Source organism: Sceloporus occidentalis, unplaced genomic scaffold (assembly GCF_023333645.1).
Source record: "Sceloporus occidentalis isolate IW3139 unplaced genomic scaffold, rSceOcc1.0.p SCAF_1, whole genome shotgun sequence".
Lineage (NCBI taxonomy): Eukaryota > Metazoa > Chordata > Lepidosauria > Squamata > Phrynosomatidae > Sceloporus > Sceloporus occidentalis.
The window spans coordinates 220197489-220216199 of NW_028316981.1; the positions used below are offsets into that span (position 1 = coordinate 220197489).

Consider the following 18711-nt stretch of genomic DNA (forward strand, 5'->3'; position numbering starts at 1 on the left):
CTTATTGGTTTGTGACATTTCTTTCTCACTCTGCAAAGTGACATGCACATGAATGGAGCTAGGTAGTTAAAACAAAGTCAAGACAGCCAAATGGGAACATAAATTTACAATCCATCATTTACATTTTGGGAACTAGTGTCTATCAGCTACATAATACTGATTCCAAGATTCTAAGTTTAAAAGCTTCTGGCTGACCTGTGAAAAAAGAGGAAGTAACTGAATTTTACCTCCTTGCATTGCTCCCACTGACAGGGAAAGGCATATCTTCTTTAGAACTATCCAGAGTTTCTGCCACTGGAACAGACACCTCAATTATCTGTCTTCCGTTTTCTAGAAAACACATGAAGGTCACTTTCTGTTTACTTGAAGATAGCTAGATTGTATGAAAGTGATAAGCTACTCTGAGCACCAGTGTGTACTTAACAGAGTCAATGTGATGCAGTGGTTTGAGTATTAGACCAGGATTCTGGGAGTGACCTTGGAGAAGTCACTCTCTCTCAGCTGCAGAGGAAAGCAAAGGCAAATCTCCTCTGAACAAATCATGCCGCAAAGACCCTGTGACAGATTTGCCTTAGGATTTGAATGACTTGAATGTACAAAACAACAAACTTTGAGAACATATTAAATGGAAAAGCAGCTAGATTTTTTAAAAATCAGAAAAACATTCTGTTAAAGAAGACAACAGCCATCAATATAATAAGAAATTATATTGCCTATTTGGAACATACCAGTTAAGTTTTCAGGTGGTGATGGAATTGGTGAAACTGGTGGAGACACAGAGATGAATGGGGATAATATTTCCTGTTTTGTCAGCAGCAAAAGTTTTCCACGCGCTTCTGCACTCTGGCGATTCAACTCAGCTATTCGTTCATCCAAACTCTTTGGTAATTCCTTCACTTTGCTTATGGCTTGGCTATCTCTCTAGATGAGCATTTAAGAGGCACTTTTTATAAAGGCATGTTATAAAGGAAATGAATTTATTTAATTACTGAATGCTGCTGTTTAGAATATTCAACACATCTGATGTGCACAATTGTAGCAACAATGATCAGGCTTTCCTTCTACAGTTTACTTTTAGGAACCTCATGCTGCTTAACATTACAAACGGCATGATGGACAACACAAGTTCCAGAAATACTATTTTCCAACAGGATTACAGTACTTCTTTCAGACAAAAGGCATTGCAATTGACACAATCTAATTATATTTTAACAAATTGTTAAATACACTACTGCATAAGAAATTACTATTCAAGGGGAAGGAGTTGTTTGCAAGGCCAGTGAATGTTTTCTTCATCCAAGGAGCCCTTGTCATAATGAATCCTACTTTGCACTCCTAAGAGAAAGAGAGAGGGGAAGGAGGAGAGAGAAAAACTGGGATTTTTGAGTTTACAAAGCACAGGTCTCAGAAAGGATGTTTTTTTTTAAAGAGGGAATAAGAAAAGAGAAAGCAAAAGGAAGCCCAATGCAAAGGATTGGAGTGGCTGCAGCAACAATGAAGGAAAAGGACTGGCCTTCTGAGGTTAGCTCTGAAGTTGTTATATGTGTATATTAAGCCTTTAAAATGAACTTTATGATTGCAGTTTGGGGTCAGACTAATAGCCACATGAGACCTTATAGAGAATGAATAATAATAATAATCTCCTTTTCAGCTAATCCTTCTCCAGGCTCATGTGATGTGCCACACTAGAGACAACATTCACCTTGACAATACTTCCTGTTCTGTAAACAAATCTTACTCAAGCAAGAAGTGCTGAATATTGTGAAACTAGCTAACCAAGGAGGAGGGGGGGAGAGAACTACTTTTTGTACATGTGTGATCCTATAAACGATTTTCAGTAGCTCAGTTTGTGGTACCTTTTGGAAAGATATTTCTTGCTGGGCCCGCTGGCGTTACTTCTGCAATAAAGAAACTTGTTTTCCTTGATTCTGGTACCATTATTTCTGCTACATGGACTGAGAGGTGGCATTAGCCTGCTCTAACCGCCATGCCGAGGAAGGGTCTGCGGCACTTGCGTCCCATTCTTGGCTCCATCAACTATTTGTTGGAAGAATGGGAGGATCCAGTGCTATGACTGCCTGAACAGCTATGTGTGTTAGGGGAACCAGACAACTGGAGAAGGAAGGGTGGAAGGGGGAACTGATCACTTCTCAATAATAGCCAGTGCCTGAGTATTCAGCAAAGAGCTGGGGAAACTGCTTGGCTCAGGTGAAAAGGCAGAGAGGTACAAAGGCGGGAGGTAGGGAAGTGTGAGTGCAGTGCTTGATGTGTGTCGACTGACTGGCCGCTGAGGTTCCTGGTCCAGACTGTTTGAGGATCTGGCTGCCCAGGCCAGTGGTGAGAGAGTGGTGTTAATTCCTCTTGTGTCGGCCAAGTGGAGGCACCAAAAGGACTTTCTTTTTCCTGCCTTTCAGGAGTGAGTGGGAGCAGCATAATCCAAACTACAAGATGTTGGACCCTTATCTGCTGGGAAACTACAGAAGTTTGATCTGCCATTTGGCTGGCATGCCTTCCTATGGTATAGGAAGCTCAAAGCCTAACCATCCTTCAACAATCATGTGGTCAGGAAAGCCTTGTTATATAAGTGTATCTTAAATATAAACATAAATATATAATGGTCTAAATCCCAATTATAGATATCACCTTTGGAAGGTATTTCCGTAAGTCTTAGGCGGTCCAGATACGTGGCTAACATATAAGTATTTGCTGAGTATATAAAATGGAAAGTTTAGGTTAAAATAGAAAGTAATTGGAGGAAGAAGGTTTTGCTATTCAGGCGGCTCTCCATAACCATGGATTCAACCATCCATGACACCATGAGTTACCACACTAGGTGACATCAATGCTAGGGATGCCACTGGATGGAATTAACAAAAGAATTTAAAGGAGAGTCATAATGGCCCTAGGTAGGTGACTAAAATCACTTTTTCTTACAAAGTGGATAGCTACGTACATGTGAGTTCCTGAGCACACGCAAAAATAGGCTATCCTTTTCAGAGGTAGAAAAATAACAGAAGAAACCCTAATGTTAAATCCTTATTGAGGCTATGCTGGATTGGTCTGTGATACCTACCTGAGCTTCCCTAGTTGATCCATCCTGCTTTGTGAAAGGTTGTTGCAAATTACTGCTTGTCTCCTGATGGTAGTGCTTGAATTTGCTTAGCTGAGATTTATTAAGTGAATTCTGGAGTGTTAGCTCAGCTATTTGCTGCTGCAGATCATCATTCTGTGTAGACATCATGATTGCACCAGGATTGATTCTCTCTGTGAAATCACGATCACCTTGTCCCAATTCTGCAGAGAAGGTGCTTACTAGTAGGTGGTCATATAAGTAAGGAGAATTCTGTAAAGGTTTGGTTGCAATAAGACTATCATCTCTCTGGACAAAAGGAGTGACATCCTTCGGTACCACAAGTGACTGGTGTGAGGCAGAGTGCTCCTGTTTTTCATTTGGCTCTCTCTTAATGTAATCTATGGGAAAAAATTATAAATGAGACCAAATACTTCTGTATGTCATCATATACCAAGACTACTTAAAAACACTACCTAAAGGTGAGAGTGAATGGGCAGCATTCAAGGAGGGGTTACAATGCTAGCTCAAGTGAGAATATTTCCTTCCTTCTCTCTCTCTCTCTCAAAAATATGTATCTGAATACAAAATTAATATGTCTGTCATCAAGTCTAAATGATCCATTTTAAAATACTCTAAAGCAAAAATACCACGAATAAGCGGTGTACCAGGGCCAATACTAGGGTTAGGGACTGCGTGGCAACCGCACGGTCCCTAACTCTAGTACTTACATACAGTGTAACAATGGCGGCACCCTGTGTACACAGGCGCCACCATTGTTACATAAGCACTGTGCAGCATCTGCACATTGCCGCACAGCACTTATGTAACGAGTGCACCAGTGGAGCACTTGTTACGCCGCCCCTGCAGCTTTAAACGAACCCGCTTTTCTCTGGTCCTTTTTCCACTGCAGGGAAGCCGTGCAGTTTGGCGGCTGTGGCTTCCCTCTGGAAGAAAAACAGGTGCCGGCAGGCTGCCGTTTTTCGGTGATCTGTACTGCGCCAGTGTGCCTTTTAGACTCATTTATTTAATCCTCAGGACCAAAGAGTATTTTCTAGACATATTCATTCAAATTTGCTTGAGAAAAAATGGTTTAATAAATTCATTTGCTTGCTCCCTGTAATTTAAATGCAACGTCACCAAATAAAAGTGTAAAGGGAACAATTTTGTTTGTTTTCTTATATGGTTAAGGTGACACCAGTTTATTTCTTTTTCAAGCCAAGCAGCTGGGAGAAATGACCAGCTGAATTGACTAGGTCTAGCCACAAAGCCAAGATAATACTTTCTAGAGCTGAACAATATCCACAGTGCGTTTATGGCTTGACAAGAATGATTGAAAAATATTGAGAATGGATCCCCAAATTGTCATGCAATCAAAGTGGCTCTCTTACCGTCCTGAGCAAGAGGCGAGGCCTGGCTGCCTTTCTGCAGTGGTGGAGCTAACATGACAGCTGGTTGGAATATACAAGAAGATACCAAAGGCTTTGGATGGATTTTATCAGGAGGATGTCGCAACACTGCACTTTTCCTGGGAAGATCCGCATGCAAGAGTTCAGGCACAGCCATCTTTGCCCCAACACATTCTGAAATGGGGTTCTCTGCTGAGACAAATGACACAAATGTGCTGTATTAGAAACAAGAACATATGAAATAATAATAATAATAATAATAATAATAATAATAATAATAATAATGATGATGTTTATTTATATCCTGCCTTCCTCGCAGTACAGGGACTCAAGGCAGCTTACAAATCTAAAATAGTCCAAGTTAAAACACTATAAAACATGGAAAATACAAGTTTAAAAAACAATTAAACAATTCAAACAATTAAAAACATTACATTATTAAAATTTAAAGTTTAAAACTCTTCAAAACAAAACAGCATCCCTGTCATGCTAAAACCTGGTGGCACAGAAACATCTTTACCTGCCACCGGAAGGACAGTGAGGGAGTTCCAGAGCTTAGGAGCAGCCAATGAGAAAGCACTCTCTCTTGTTCCCACCAAACGCACCTGAGAGGGTAATAGGACAGAGAGAAGGGTCTCTCCTGATGATCTCAATCTTCTGGGGGGCTCGTACAGGGAGATACGGTCCTTCAAATAGCCTGGTCCCAAGCCATATAGGGCTTTATAGGTCAGAACCAGCACTTTGAACTGTGCCCAAAACCAGCCAATAGAGCTGTTGCAACAAAGGAGGTGTATGCTCCCTATAGCCAGCTCCAGATAACAGCTTGGCTGCAGCTCTTTGGATCAGCTGAAGGTTAAGAAAGTCCCATGTAGAGTGCATTACAGTAATCCAAATGGGATGTAACCAAGGAATGTACTACCGTGGCCAGGTCTGACTTCTCCAGGAACAAGAGCAGTCAACACACAAGATTTAGCTGTGCAAAGGCACTTCTGGTTACCACTGATGGGCTTCTAGGCTCAGTGCTGAATCTAGGAGTAACCCCAAACTAAGAACCTGAGTTTTCAGAGGAAGTATAACCTCATCTAACACATGCTGAATCCCTATTCCTGGATCTGTCTTTTGATTGACCAGGAGCACTTCTGCCTTGTCTGGATTAAGCTTCAATTTGTTTGCCCTCATCCAGTCCTCATCCAGTCCATTACAGCAGACAGAAACAGCTTCCTTGGAATTATGTGGAAAGGAATGATAGAGCTGGGTATCATCCGCATACAGGTGACACCTTACTCCAAAACTCTGGATGACCTCTCTCAGCACTTCTGCCTTGTCTGGATTAAGCTTCATGTAGATGTTAAAAAGCATAGGGGACAGGACAGAGCCCTGTGGACCCCACAGGCCAATGGCCAAGGAGTCGAACAGGTATCCCCCAGCACCACCTTCTGAGACTGCCCTTCCAGGAAAGAGCGGAGCCACTGTAGAACAGTACCCCCAAGCCCCATCCCAGAGAGGCAGCTCAGAAGGATACCATAGTCGATGGTATCGAAAGCCGCTGAGAGGTCCAGCAAAACCAACAGGGACACACTCCCGCTGTCCATTTCTCTGTGTAGGTCATCCATCAAGGTGACCAAAGCTCTTTCTGTCCCATAACCAGGCCTAAAACCAGACTGACATGGATCTAGATAATCCATCTCATCCAGAAATGCCTGGAGTTGGGAAGCCACCACCACGCTCCAGCACCTTGCCCAAAAATGGAAGATTGAAGACTGGCCTGTAATTATCTAATACAGTAAGATCCAGGGAAGTTTTTTTCAAGAGGTCTTACCACAGCTTCGTTTAGGTGTGTTGGGACCCTGCCTTGCCCACTCCACCAATCCTCCTCTGGTCTGTTTAATAAACCAGTATGGACAAGGGACTAGTATACATGTAGTAGCTCTCACCTCTCCAAGGATCCTGTCCACATCATCAGGTTACACAAACTGAAAGGTATCCATCAATACTGGACCAGCCAAGGTTACATTCACTGAACCTGTATCAACTCTAGCATCTAAGTCAGAGTAAATCTGAGCGATTTTATCAACAAAATGGTGGGCAAATTCCTCACAGCGAGCTGTTGAGTAGCTTAAATTCTCCTCGGGACCAGATCGTAACAGATCCCTGACCATTCAAAACAGCTTAGCTGAACAATTCTGTGCAGCCGCAATAGTTTTAGTCTACATCTTCAGGCAGATTTTAGCCTGCTTTCGGTCAGATTTGGTCTGAGTTTTCCACCACTGTTGCTCTAGTCTCTGTCTTGTTCGCTTCATTGCTGCCAGCTCCTTAGAGAACCAAGATGGTTCGCGTCCAGATGGGATGCTTAGGAGCGATCGTGTCAACTTCCCTGGTCATTTCTCCATTCCAGAGATCAACCAAGGCTTGGACAGGACCACCTGAGGTGGACCATCTTAATGGGTCCCCCACCCCTGTAGAGGCTCTGAGTTCCAGCAAGTCTAAACCTGACCAGGAAATTATCTGTCCATGATAACGGAACAGTAGAAAGCTCCTCCCTTCCCAGATCACCATCATCTCCCCCTGTATAGAACACAAGGTATGTGCCCAGCAACATGAGTGGGGCCAGATACCACTTGGGACAGCCCCATGGTTGTCATAGCAGCCATGAAGCCTTGAGCTGCTTCTGACAGGGTAGCCTCAGCATGGATGATGAAGTATGCACAGTATAAAGTGAGCTCCTATATTAGAAGGAGAGTCGTGGCTTATTTTGTTGGTTTTAGTTATCAATTGGAATTCAGTAATAGATTTAATTTCTTCCTCTTCTTTTGTAGTCAAATTTTTAATTAACAAACCACTTTTTTTTGTTTATCCTAAATCCTGCTAGGTTGCCAAAATTACTTAGAACTTCTAGTCTTTTGATAGGTTTTTTTTTTTTTTGGATTTTCTAAAATAATTACAAGATCATCAGCAAAAGCTCAAATTTTATACTTATATTTAAGAATTTCTAAGCCTTGCATTTTATCATCATTTCTTATCTTATCATTCAATGAACTGGCAGTTTGAGGGCCTGCCTCTGGTTTGGGATAAAGCCAGCTGTATGCAAGTAGCACCCTCCGCTCTTTAGAGTGAGCAATATTTCTCCAATGATACCTCTTTCTATGTCACCCTCCAATCCCATCTACACACAATGTAACACCCCCTTCCCACTCTCTCCTCTCTTTCCAAGTTCAACAATCTACTTTCACACACTCCATCTAGGCCATAATTAACGCCTACTGTTTGGGATTGTTACTCTGCATCTTACTTCCCTTTTAAAAATCTGAATTTCCCTGAAGGGGATTTCCGTTTATAGATGCTTCTTCATCCTGTCCTGCACCTGAGGCTGGTGGGAAGGAGGGACAAAAAATTAGGAGGGACAGAAGAGAAGAGAAGCTACTGACCTTCCCTTCCTTCCTGTCCTGTGGTGTACAGCTGCAGGGGAGTGGTACATGTTTCTGCCTGTATCTGCTGGGCAACTGTGCTGCCAGGTAAACAGAGAGAGAACCCCCCTCTTTCACTGTCCCTGTAATTGTGCACCATTAGAGCTGCCACAGCTAGTAACAATAGAATAGCAGCACTCTCAACTGCTTTGCCAGTCACTTTTATTTCTTTCTTCTTTCCTTCCCACTGGAAGAGCTCATCCAGACTAGCCAAAATATCAGGAGATAATGGTTTTTATTCCTGTAATAACCACATTTGTTTTCAAGATCCAGATGACACATAGGTAATTACAGGATGTTTCAGGCTTTCCCTCCCATCTTTTCCTTAGTCCTACAAGCAGAGTAGGTTAAAAAAAACCCTAATACTTCTTGGTCTTCAAGCCTTCTCTTTTTCATTCCTTTACTACTCTATCTGCATCTCCTGCATGTTTTAAGTTCATAGAATCATCGAACCACAGACTTGGAAGAGACCACAAGGGCCATCCAGTCCTAAACCCCTGCTATGCAGGAAATCTAAATCAAAGCATCCCCGACAGATGGCCATCCAGCCTCTGTTTAAGGACCTCTAAAGAAGGAGACTCCACTACACTCTGAGGGAGTTTGTTTCACTGTCGAACAGCCCTTACTGTCAGGAAGTTGGATTTTCAGTGCTGTGTGTGTATCTCCACACACACATACACATACCCACATGAGTGGAAAAGAAGATGGAGACTGCCTTGATTTCATAGAATCATAGAGTTGGAAGATACTGCAAGGGCATCCAGTCCAACCCCCTGCCATGCAGAAAATCTAAATCAAAGCATCCCCGACAGATGGCCATCCAGCCTCTGTTTAAAGACCACTAAGGAAGGAGACTTCACTATACTCCGAGGGAATTTGTTCCACTGTCGAACAGTCCTTACTGTCAGGAAGTTCCTCCTAATGTTCAGGTGGAATCTCTTTTCCTGGAGCTTGCATCCATTGCTCCGGGTCCTAGTCTCTGGAGCAGCAGAAAACACATTAGCTCCCTCCTCAATATGACATAAGTACCTTCAAGTATTTAAACAGGGCTATCATATCACCTCTTAACTTTCTCTTCTCCAGGCTAAACATCCCCAGCTCCCTAAGTCGTTCCTCATAGAGCATGGTTTCCAGACTCTTCACCATTTTAGTCACCCTCCTTTGGGCACTATTACTTCCCTTGATCTAGACACTATACTTCTATTGATGCAGTCTAAAATCACATTGGCCTTCTTAGCTGCCACATCACACTGTTGACTCATGTTCAATTTGTGGTCTACTTGGACTCCCCGATCCCTTTCATTTCTCTCCACTGTTTCATAAAACTGCTATGGGGGGAAAGAATGTGATGTTTTGAAATACTTTTTAAATAACATGTTGGTGAGAAAGTTGTTTTAGCGGGAACTGAAGGCTGTTATTGGGATTGAGAGCTGAGATCCTAAATGAACTGTATAAATGTTTCTGTTGTAAACTGCAACTTTACATCCAACAATGCTAAAGTCATAGTGTACCTGCTAAGGGAATGCTTTGATTGAGAGTTCCTGCGTGGCAGGGATGTTGGACTGGAACTGGATGGCCCTTGTGGTCTCATCTAACTCTACAATTCTATAATTCTTATCTGTCCTGAGAATCATTCCAGTGAGCTGGTTATTGTCAGGGGGGAAGCTGACTTAGCAGAGAACCTGGCAGAGAGATGCAATAGGGAGAGGAAACGGTGGAGTTCCCTGGTTAAAATGCTAGAAGACTCTTGTTGTGTGGGTGGGTTGGGGTGATCTCATTCAGCACAATAATTAATAAGGAAGACTACACCATGCATTATATTTATTTATTATTTTAAAAGAGTGTATGGATGTGGAAACAGGAAGCAGCAGTCCATAGCAACATTGAATGTGGTTATTTAAATTGATAATAGTTGCCAGTTTGGACAAGCTCTTTGTGAAGAGAGATGGAAGCCCCCTGCCCCTGGCACCTTAAATTATCTTCATTAAAAAATCAAGTATACACATTCTTCTCTTGCTTGAATGTCATATAACAAGAAGTGCATCTGTGTCTTATATACTCAAAACCACAATCTCTGTTGTAATAAGCATATAAAATAAATAAAACAAACATGTTCATAGTGTTCTATCCCTGTCATTTGTATTTCTGAGCTGGAACCAAAGAGAGGCTATATAGGATGCCATAACCACAATATTCAAAACTACAAACCTGCATTATCTGATGCAGATAATGCAGGAATAAAAAGGAAAGAAATATGCAGAAATATGCCTTATGAAGATCCTTTGCATTATAAAGACAGTGTATAATTTGCATTAAACATACATTTACATATACATAGGCCTGGATCATGAAGCTAGTGGATCATTCTATACCCATCACTGGACAGACCTTTGCTAGCTTAAAGTTTCCCACATCTGCAGATGGTTACTGGAAACAGTATGGCTGTATTTTCAGCTACAATGCATTATAGGGGATACTGTTCATTCAGAGAATCTCCTCAATACACCATGAACCCACCCACCAGTCTTTCCAGAGCCTACCTACAGAATTCATTAAAAAATGAATGGTGCCCAAACCTTTATTTTGAAGGTAAAACATTGTGGGGTACACCCTCCGGATCCATGCTGGATTCCTAGAGACCTCATAGCTGTTATTCTTCCCCACCCTATCCCACCCCATGGTCTTGAATGTAAATAGCCCCTTTGGTTTAAACAAGCTGGTGGAGTGCTTCAGTGCCTAGGTCAGGAACAGAGTGCAGGATTAGGGTCATCATTCTTCCGTTGATAGACTCACATTCCAAACCCACAACTACTGCAACATGTAGCTTGGTCAATCCTTTGGAGTACCTATATGTATTTATGACCAGAAATAAATTGTGCTATCTCACAACCTGACAGTTCTTGCTACAGCTCTTATATTTTAAAACTTACAAACCATAGAGATTATTTGCATTTCCTCACATTCAGTGGATGACTCATACCTCTAGTGGCTTCTGGACTCCCGACTGAAAACTCCCCAGTCTCTCCATAATTTGTCATCCTGCCTGAATCAGTGACAGGAGGTACACTTGTGAATGACTGTTCATCTTGTGTAACCAGGTTCTGCTGGAGTATATTCTAGAAGAAGAAAAGTAGTAAGAAATACACTTAATTGAGCATTTCTCTTTACCTACAAGTGGCAAATAATCAGCACAATGAGTATTTCCAGGCATTTTCCTGCATGCTTTGGATACAACATACAGGCAAGCAAAAACCTGTTTTCTGTTGTGATAAGCATATAAAATAAATAAAATAAACATTTTCAAAGTGTTCTGCTACTGTCATGTGAATTTCTGAGCTGGAACCTGAGAGAGGCTATACAGAGTGCCATAACAATGAAAAAATGAATTCTTGAAAAGATGAGAGGATAAATGGCACAAGTCCACCTCTTGTTCACCAAATCAAGTGTTACTAAAATGCTATAGCCACCAGTCTTCTCTATCAAAGGATTCAAACTATCCTATCTATAAATACAATGGATCACTAAACAAAGATAAATTACTGCTGCCATTAAATTCAAAATAGGAGTCAAGTCTAGGTTACAGTTTAACAGTAATTCTGGACAGTACCTGCATAACAAGGTTTTCTTCTCTCATCAAAAGAACTTCAGCAGTTAGAGCATCAATGAGGGCTCTGTGTTCACTTAACTCCGTTTTAAGCTGCTCCCTGTTCCTTATTTCTTGACGTACTTTTGTCTCAGTCTTTTAGGGATGGGGTAAGAGACGGGACATTAATAGAGGGATCCTTATTATTATGAAAACATGAGTTATCAAGGTTCAGCGGTATAAAACATTTAATAAAAGTCAGACCTCAGTCCCAGAGACAGTGCCCTTCTTCTTGCATCTGTGGCGATCAGGTCAAAATACCAAAGCAGAAAGAGCAAACAGAACAGTAGTAAAGCAATCATTTTAAGTTTGACATATTGTATACCACAGATCAGAAACTGATGTTATTACCAGATTTAAATAAAAATCTGTTGGGCTTTTTTTTTTTTTTTTTTTTTTTTTTTGTCTTTCTGTATTAAGCAGCATACAAAACTGCATAGAAACCATTCTTTTCTCAACTACATTTGCAGATTTGGTCAAGATGAAACCCTCATGTCCACAACTAAAGTTCATCCCATCATCCTTTCACTCCAAGACACTCAAAGAAAGGAAGTAGCGACTGTGGCATTAATCTCTCTTCCACTCAGAGAATTAATGGAACATGGCACATTATAGTCAACAAAATTTGGCACTATATAACTTAGAGGTTTAAAACGTGTCTTGTGGTCAAGGTAAGGAGAACCCTGATGAGTAAATAAGCCTGTTCTTGGCTCCTTGGGCTACAAATAGTCCACTGGACATTAACAAGGAGACTGCAGGGCAGCTCATCCAAAACTCAGGCATTCTAGTATTTAGAATGAAAGAGGGCATTTCAGCCAATGAACCTTTACTCAAGTTTTGTGAACAAATTTCAATATATATATATATATATATATATATATAAAATATGTTAATACCATCCTCTAGTCCCCATTTTTGACATTAGCCTTCTTGGCACGCATCACCTATTTCAGTTCATAATATCTAAACACAGTTACTATGTGTTTAACTATAGGAACATATACTAAAATAGCTGCCTTAAAGAAAGTATGCAATAGAAAGAATTCAAATTTCTAAAAGAAATTTATCCAGATTAAATGTTTTTCCTTCTGAAACTGAAAGGAAGCAACTTGAAACAAAATACTGAGCTGTTACAGCACCTTAAAACACGCAATTATTGTAGTCAGAAGCAGTACAAATTATTTTCCCACCTCCTTCAAACAGCGCAACATCCGACACAAAGCATTCACCAGAGAGTGAGTAAATCCAGAAACGCCTTGGCTACTGTGTACACATTGGATTTTATGCCCCATCCACCTCTCATATTCCTCCATTTCATGCTCCATATCATACATCATTTGGTTCAGGTACTCTAGGCTGGAATTCCGGCCATTTGGACGGTTAATGGAAGTAGAAGCAGTGCTCAAATTGATCTTCATCTGCCCAGCAGGCGTCTGTACAGTTTGTTTTTTCTTCACTGAGAACGAAAGCATTACAAAAATTAGACTCAACATTCATTTGTGTAAAACCAAATACTAAGTTAAGGGATCAAAATACTTTCAATTTTTCAGATGAATTAAGGTGCTTAAAAATACACTCACATGTTCCAATTTATGGAAATGACAAGTTAAAGTGTTGCCTCACCATATCAACTATGAATACATTGTACAATCTCACATGTAGCACTGATGTTTTCATGCTTCCATATTTTCTCTTGGCCTTTCAACCTTTCTATCTGCAGGTAGGATGCACCACTGCAAGTGCAATCTATGGTATGTCAAACTTTGCCAAGGCAATTTTTACATTCTAATATTTGCAATGTAATTGAGAGGTTAGCAAGAATCATAAAGCCCACTAGCTGTTACTTGGGAACCAATGACACTGCAAGGCATAGCCTTCAGAATATCATAAGGGACTATGAGGCTCTGGGTATGAAGCTGAAGAACCTGGATACACAAGTTGTCATTTCATCTCTTCTCCCAGTGGCAGGGCATGGCCCAGGAAAGGTGAGAAGAACAGTGGAAGTGAACAACTGGCTCCACAGATGGTGTCATCAGGAATAATTTGGCTTCTTGGGCCCTGGTCTGCGGTTTCATGAAGATGGACTTCTGGTAAGGAATGGGCTGCACCTGACAGCAGTTTTGCTAAGAGTCTGAAAGATCTGATCAGAAGGGCTTTAAACTGAGTTATGTGGGGAAGGGCATAGTATTCTTGAGAGTAGGAGAGCACCAAATGCTGGAGATAATAGCCCAAATGTTATTCAGAGAACAAGGCAAATAGTACAAGAACCTTACAATGAGTGCAAAAGAAAACCCAAACCCTTAAATAAACAGCTTGGGGAAATGATCTTAGATGTCTCTACACTAATGCACAGAACAAGGAAAATAAACAAGATTAACTTGAACTCTTAACACAGCAAAACAAATATGATAATAGGTAGAATGAATCTCATGACTGGAATGTATATAACCTATTTCAGAGAAATAGATCAATCAGGAAAAGAGGAACCATATCAAGAATATTTAAACCTGTAAGAGACCCATGACTTAAATCCTGGAAGCCAGGTTGAGAGCATTTGGGTAAAAATTAAGGGAGACATAAACAACAGTGATATTATTGTAGGAGTCTACTACAGACCCCCCCCCCCCCCGCAAGCCAGACTGAGGATTTGGATGATGTCTTCCTGAAACAGATGATCACACTTTCAGAAAGGAGAAATGTAGTAGCAATGGGAGATTTCAACTACCCTGATATTTGCCGGAAGTCAAACTCTGGCAAGAATAAGGAGTTGGTACTTACTGTGACGGTTTAATCTTGTATGACCCAGACTAATCTAATTTTGAGTAGAGATGACTGCTGAGTTATTCTCTACATGCCCACATACATACAGACGTTCTAAAACTTTACAATTCTGCAGTTACATCTATTAATTCCTAACCCTCATCAGTTTCATTCCAAAGACTTCCGCTAACCTGTGCCCTTTGTACAAAGCTGCCAGTCACCAATAGGGAGGGGGTGAATTGCTCCTCTGGGCCATCCAAGACTGAACCTCCACAACACTGGATGGCACAGATGAGCAACCCACTCACAGCCAGGATATACCCAACCTTCCCCCTACTGGGTAGAGATGACAGCCTTTATGCATTACACAACTGACTGTAAAACAGTCCACTCAAATGCAGCCGTTGCTGATTTGTACTTGTCTATCCTATAGTGCCTTATGAATATGGAAGGCTCTTTTCACCCCACCACCTTGCAAACATCCTTTGTTTTACCTCTGGACCAAATTTCAAATTAAAAAGATATTTTTTGCTTAATAGAAGCAAAGGTGTCTGAAAAGACAAGTGGCAGCTTTGCATGCAGGAGTTAAGCCAGGAGGTGAAAATCATCACATCCTTATATTAACGTGTTTTTGAGGAGAGCTAGTTTAAAAGCAGTACCAACCGTGCATAGATTTCCTACTTGAAATCCAAATTTAGTCTTGAACAGGCTGACAATGCCATCAATCGAACCAATTTTAAAAACATGATAGCTATTCATGACTTTCACATTAGTATTCCTTGTGACCATTATTTCTATCAGAAAAGTGTCAAGAGTTAGCTGTTTCATCACACATCCAAGTCTGAGTACTTGGTATCAAGACGCATTGACTTTGAGGCTTGATCCAGATTGCTATATTTGAAATGCTCCAAAATTGTTGTTCATATAGTTGAATACTTCCTGATTTAGGGAACATTCCCCATGTTGAATCTGTGCTTGCTTAAACACCCTTGCGAACGGAGTGGAAAGTTTTAATAATCTGCCTTCTTTCTTTTTTGTATTGAAGGCATAACCTGCTTTTTATAACTCTTTTCTATTAACACTTTATGTAATGCTTTCTCTCCAAAGAGAAAGAGACCTTCAAAAGATATGCAAGCCAAATTCAACCTTGACTTCTGATCTCCTTCAAACCATTCTTCCTATGTCTCACTCCCTTCTAAACGCATTTCTTCCCTGCAGTTTCCTTCTTGTGAAGTCGAAGGCTTTCATGGTTGGCATCCATAGTTTTTATGGGTTTTTCAGGCTATGTGGCTATGTTCTAGAAGAGTTGAATAAACTCTTCTAGAACATGGCCACATAGCCCAAAAAACCTACAAAAAGCTTCCTTCTTCCTTCCTAGAACTTCTCTGTCCTGCTTATTTTTATGGGCCTCTCATAATTTTTTGTTCCTCCTTATCAGTCCAGTTATTAGTTATATCTGATTGATTAGGTTGTAAATTCATTAAATTCAAATCGTTCTTATTCATTAAAATTAAACAAATTCATTTGAGTATACCAATTCATTAAACTGTAATTGCTTAAATTGGTTAATCCATCTTCAGGCCCAAAGATGGTGTCATATGTGTATATTATCGTGTAGCTAACTTCCCTATGTACTCACTCTCTAATTAGGTCTTGCAAATTCCCATTTGAGACATATGATGTGCTTGAAGCCTGCTGCTCCCTATGAGGAGATGTGGCCACTGATTTAGAGCTTTTCTGTCATTAACAGTTTTCAGTCATTGATTGGCTGGCTGATTGCCTTTGGTCTCTTTGGTAACGGCTGAGTCCTAGCGGTCCAGTGTTACATCCTGGTTGCTTGGAGACACAGCTGTGCTCCCACCTGGCTCCTGTTGTGCAACCTTCCTTCCCAACACCGCAAACTGAACGGCTGGTGTTTTCTGCACTCGCTCAACCAATTCTGTCCCTTTTCTGTCTTGCAAGTCTGGTTTGTTCAGTTTCTGACCACTTTCGCCTTTATTATACTCTTTATTATACCATCAGCTTTCTTTCCTGTCGTCACTAGTTTTATCTGTTGACTTGCGGTGCATGTAGGGACCCTTCTGATTCACGGTCACTAGCTGAAATAAATATCTTTAAAACATTCTCAGAATTATTTTAAGAGGTATGCTGGTTTATTAGTTACAGCCACAATATACTTGGTAGCAGTCAGAAACAAAGCACCTCTCACCACTTTCTCAGTGTATGGTTTCTTTCTTTTTTCTATCAGCACATGCAATTCGCCCTCATTCTGCCATTGATTTTTTTAACGTTTCTGCGTATTTTGTATTTCCATTTATTTTGAAAGCAATAAGTTATTTCATGTGGAGACTAAACAATGTCTAACTGGCTTGGCAGGAAAAAAAAACTGATGTGGAGGCGCAGAAGTTAATAGATATAACTGACAGAATTTTAAACCTGCTATCTACGTGGAGAATAACCCAGCTGTTAAATGGTTTGCTCATCCATGCCAAACAGAGATTATAAGGTCCAACAAACTCCTCACTTGCTTTGCAGACAATTTCATTGTCCAGAAGGTGGAAGAGGCAATCAGGAGATCAGTTACTTTAGATTTGATCCCAACTAAGAATGATGACTTGGTTAAGGGGTGGAAGTGGCAGGATCCTTAGGTGGGAGTGAGCATGTCCTCCTGGATATTTCCATACAATGGAAAGGAGAAGCTATGTGCAGCCAGACATACAGCTCCCTTCTGGTTAACAATTCAGTGATAAAATAACTGTTTTTGAGTATAAAAGCTTTTTAGCATGATCTGATGTCCCTAACTACCCAATCAAAGCATCTTGCAGCCAATCGAGATCCTGTTTGTGGTAAAAGGAGGAAGTCTATACTTGTGTATCTGTCATTTCCAGATGAGTAATATAGATAACCTCTTTCACATGATGAGACTGCCTGAATTCTGGAAAAACTAGGCTTCCACTGTTAACTGAAGATATACATCACATACTCCAGTCTCCAGGGGTGGTTGTTACATTCAAATCATGCCCTGTGATCAGGATTTCATCTTTAAAAGCTTCTAATCTGACCAATATTTTATGTAGGGATAGAGTCTGGTTCACATTCCATACACTGGCACCAAAGTCAGGATCCACAGAAAAAATCTTCCTTTCACAAAGAGATAATGCCTATTTGGATCTTGTAGTCCATCTATAGTCTTAAAAGGCAATCACTGAGGAAATGTACCAAAATTCCTCTTGATTTAATGGAGCTTGAGGGATGGAAACATTTATCTATTCTGATGTGTGTAAGTAATAATGCAGAATTCCTTCTATAATGTTGTTTTGTGGAAGAGCAAGATCTTTCTGTGTACTTTTCTTCTCCTAAATGGCATTCTAAAACTGGGTCAAGAAGTAATTTTGATGGCATTCATTAAGTCTTGACTGAGTAGTAAAGTTACAAGTACTAAACACTCTGAACACTCTGTCTGGGTAGAAACAACAACAACATATTCAATGTATTGATCACCACAATCAATGTCCAGGTGCCCACTGCAAAAAGGCCACTGCCCTACAGGGACAGAGAAGCCTATGAAAAACAAACATGGGAGGAAAGGCATTCAGAACTGCATATAATGATGAAAGTGTCTTCCCCCGCCTGAGCAATGTCATGTTTAGATGGAATAGATTATGCAAAGCATCCTATTTCATTTTTTGGAGAAGCTATTAATAACTGGGGAACGTAGCAAAACATCATTATATCAGGCTGCAAAATAAACTGCTGTCAATCTTGGTAATAAAAAAGTAATCTCAAAGAGAGAATAGTCTTTACATATGATGTTAAAACAAACATTATCACACTCAGGAATGAGTAATTTTGTTCTTTTCTTGATTTAGTTGTTCTTTCCTTACTGAAGGCTTTTACTGATGGTTCCTTCTGCAAGAAACACTAATGGCAGATCAGATTTCATGAGAGGGAAGCCCTCTTGTGGTAAAGTCAGATTTATTTATTTATTCATTTATATGCCACCTCTCTCCCAGGGTGGGACCCAAGGCAGCTTCCAGAGATAATAAATTAAAAATATTTACAATAAAAACCTTGGGAGAAAGGCAGCATTTAAATGAAGTAAATCAATCAAGCAGACTTTACCATAAAAATCCCCACATTAAACACTGTAAAATCATTTTAAAATCATACAAAGGTTAAAAACAGATAAAATATAGATCTAAATAAGGAGTTTCCCTGCTTAACCATTAAAAACGTGTTTAAATAAAAATGTCTTAACATGCTGGTGAAAAGAAAGCAGAGAGGGAGCCAGCCTAGCCTCCTCCAGAAGGGAATTCCAGAGGTTGGGAGCAGCCACTGAGAAGACCCTTTCTTGCATTCTCACCT

The 18711-nt window shown here is 40.5% G+C and overlaps 1 protein-coding gene across 4 annotated transcripts in view; it reads right to left on the reverse strand.

Moving 5' to 3' along the window:
- Positions 1-18711, reverse strand: part of LOC149323489 (spindle and centriole-associated protein 1-like) — a 42835-nt gene that overhangs the window by 5358 nt on the left and 18766 nt on the right. For 2 of the 4 annotated variants that reach the window (XM_089489035.1, XM_089489038.1), the window contains 7 exons: positions 12777-13042; positions 11551-11682; positions 10924-11059; positions 4462-4671; positions 3074-3471; positions 729-921; positions 228-330 (listed from right to left, as the gene is read on the reverse strand). In XM_089489035.1, coding sequence (XP_089345161.1) covers positions 228-330; positions 729-921; positions 3074-3471; positions 4462-4671; positions 10924-11059; positions 11551-11682; positions 12777-13042 — 1438 coding nt within the window. The remainder of the gene's footprint in view (positions 1-227; positions 331-728; positions 922-3073; positions 3472-4461; positions 4672-10923; positions 11060-11550; positions 11683-12776; positions 13043-18711) is intronic. The other 2 variants (XM_089489036.1, XM_089489037.1) reach the window with 2 other exon arrangements.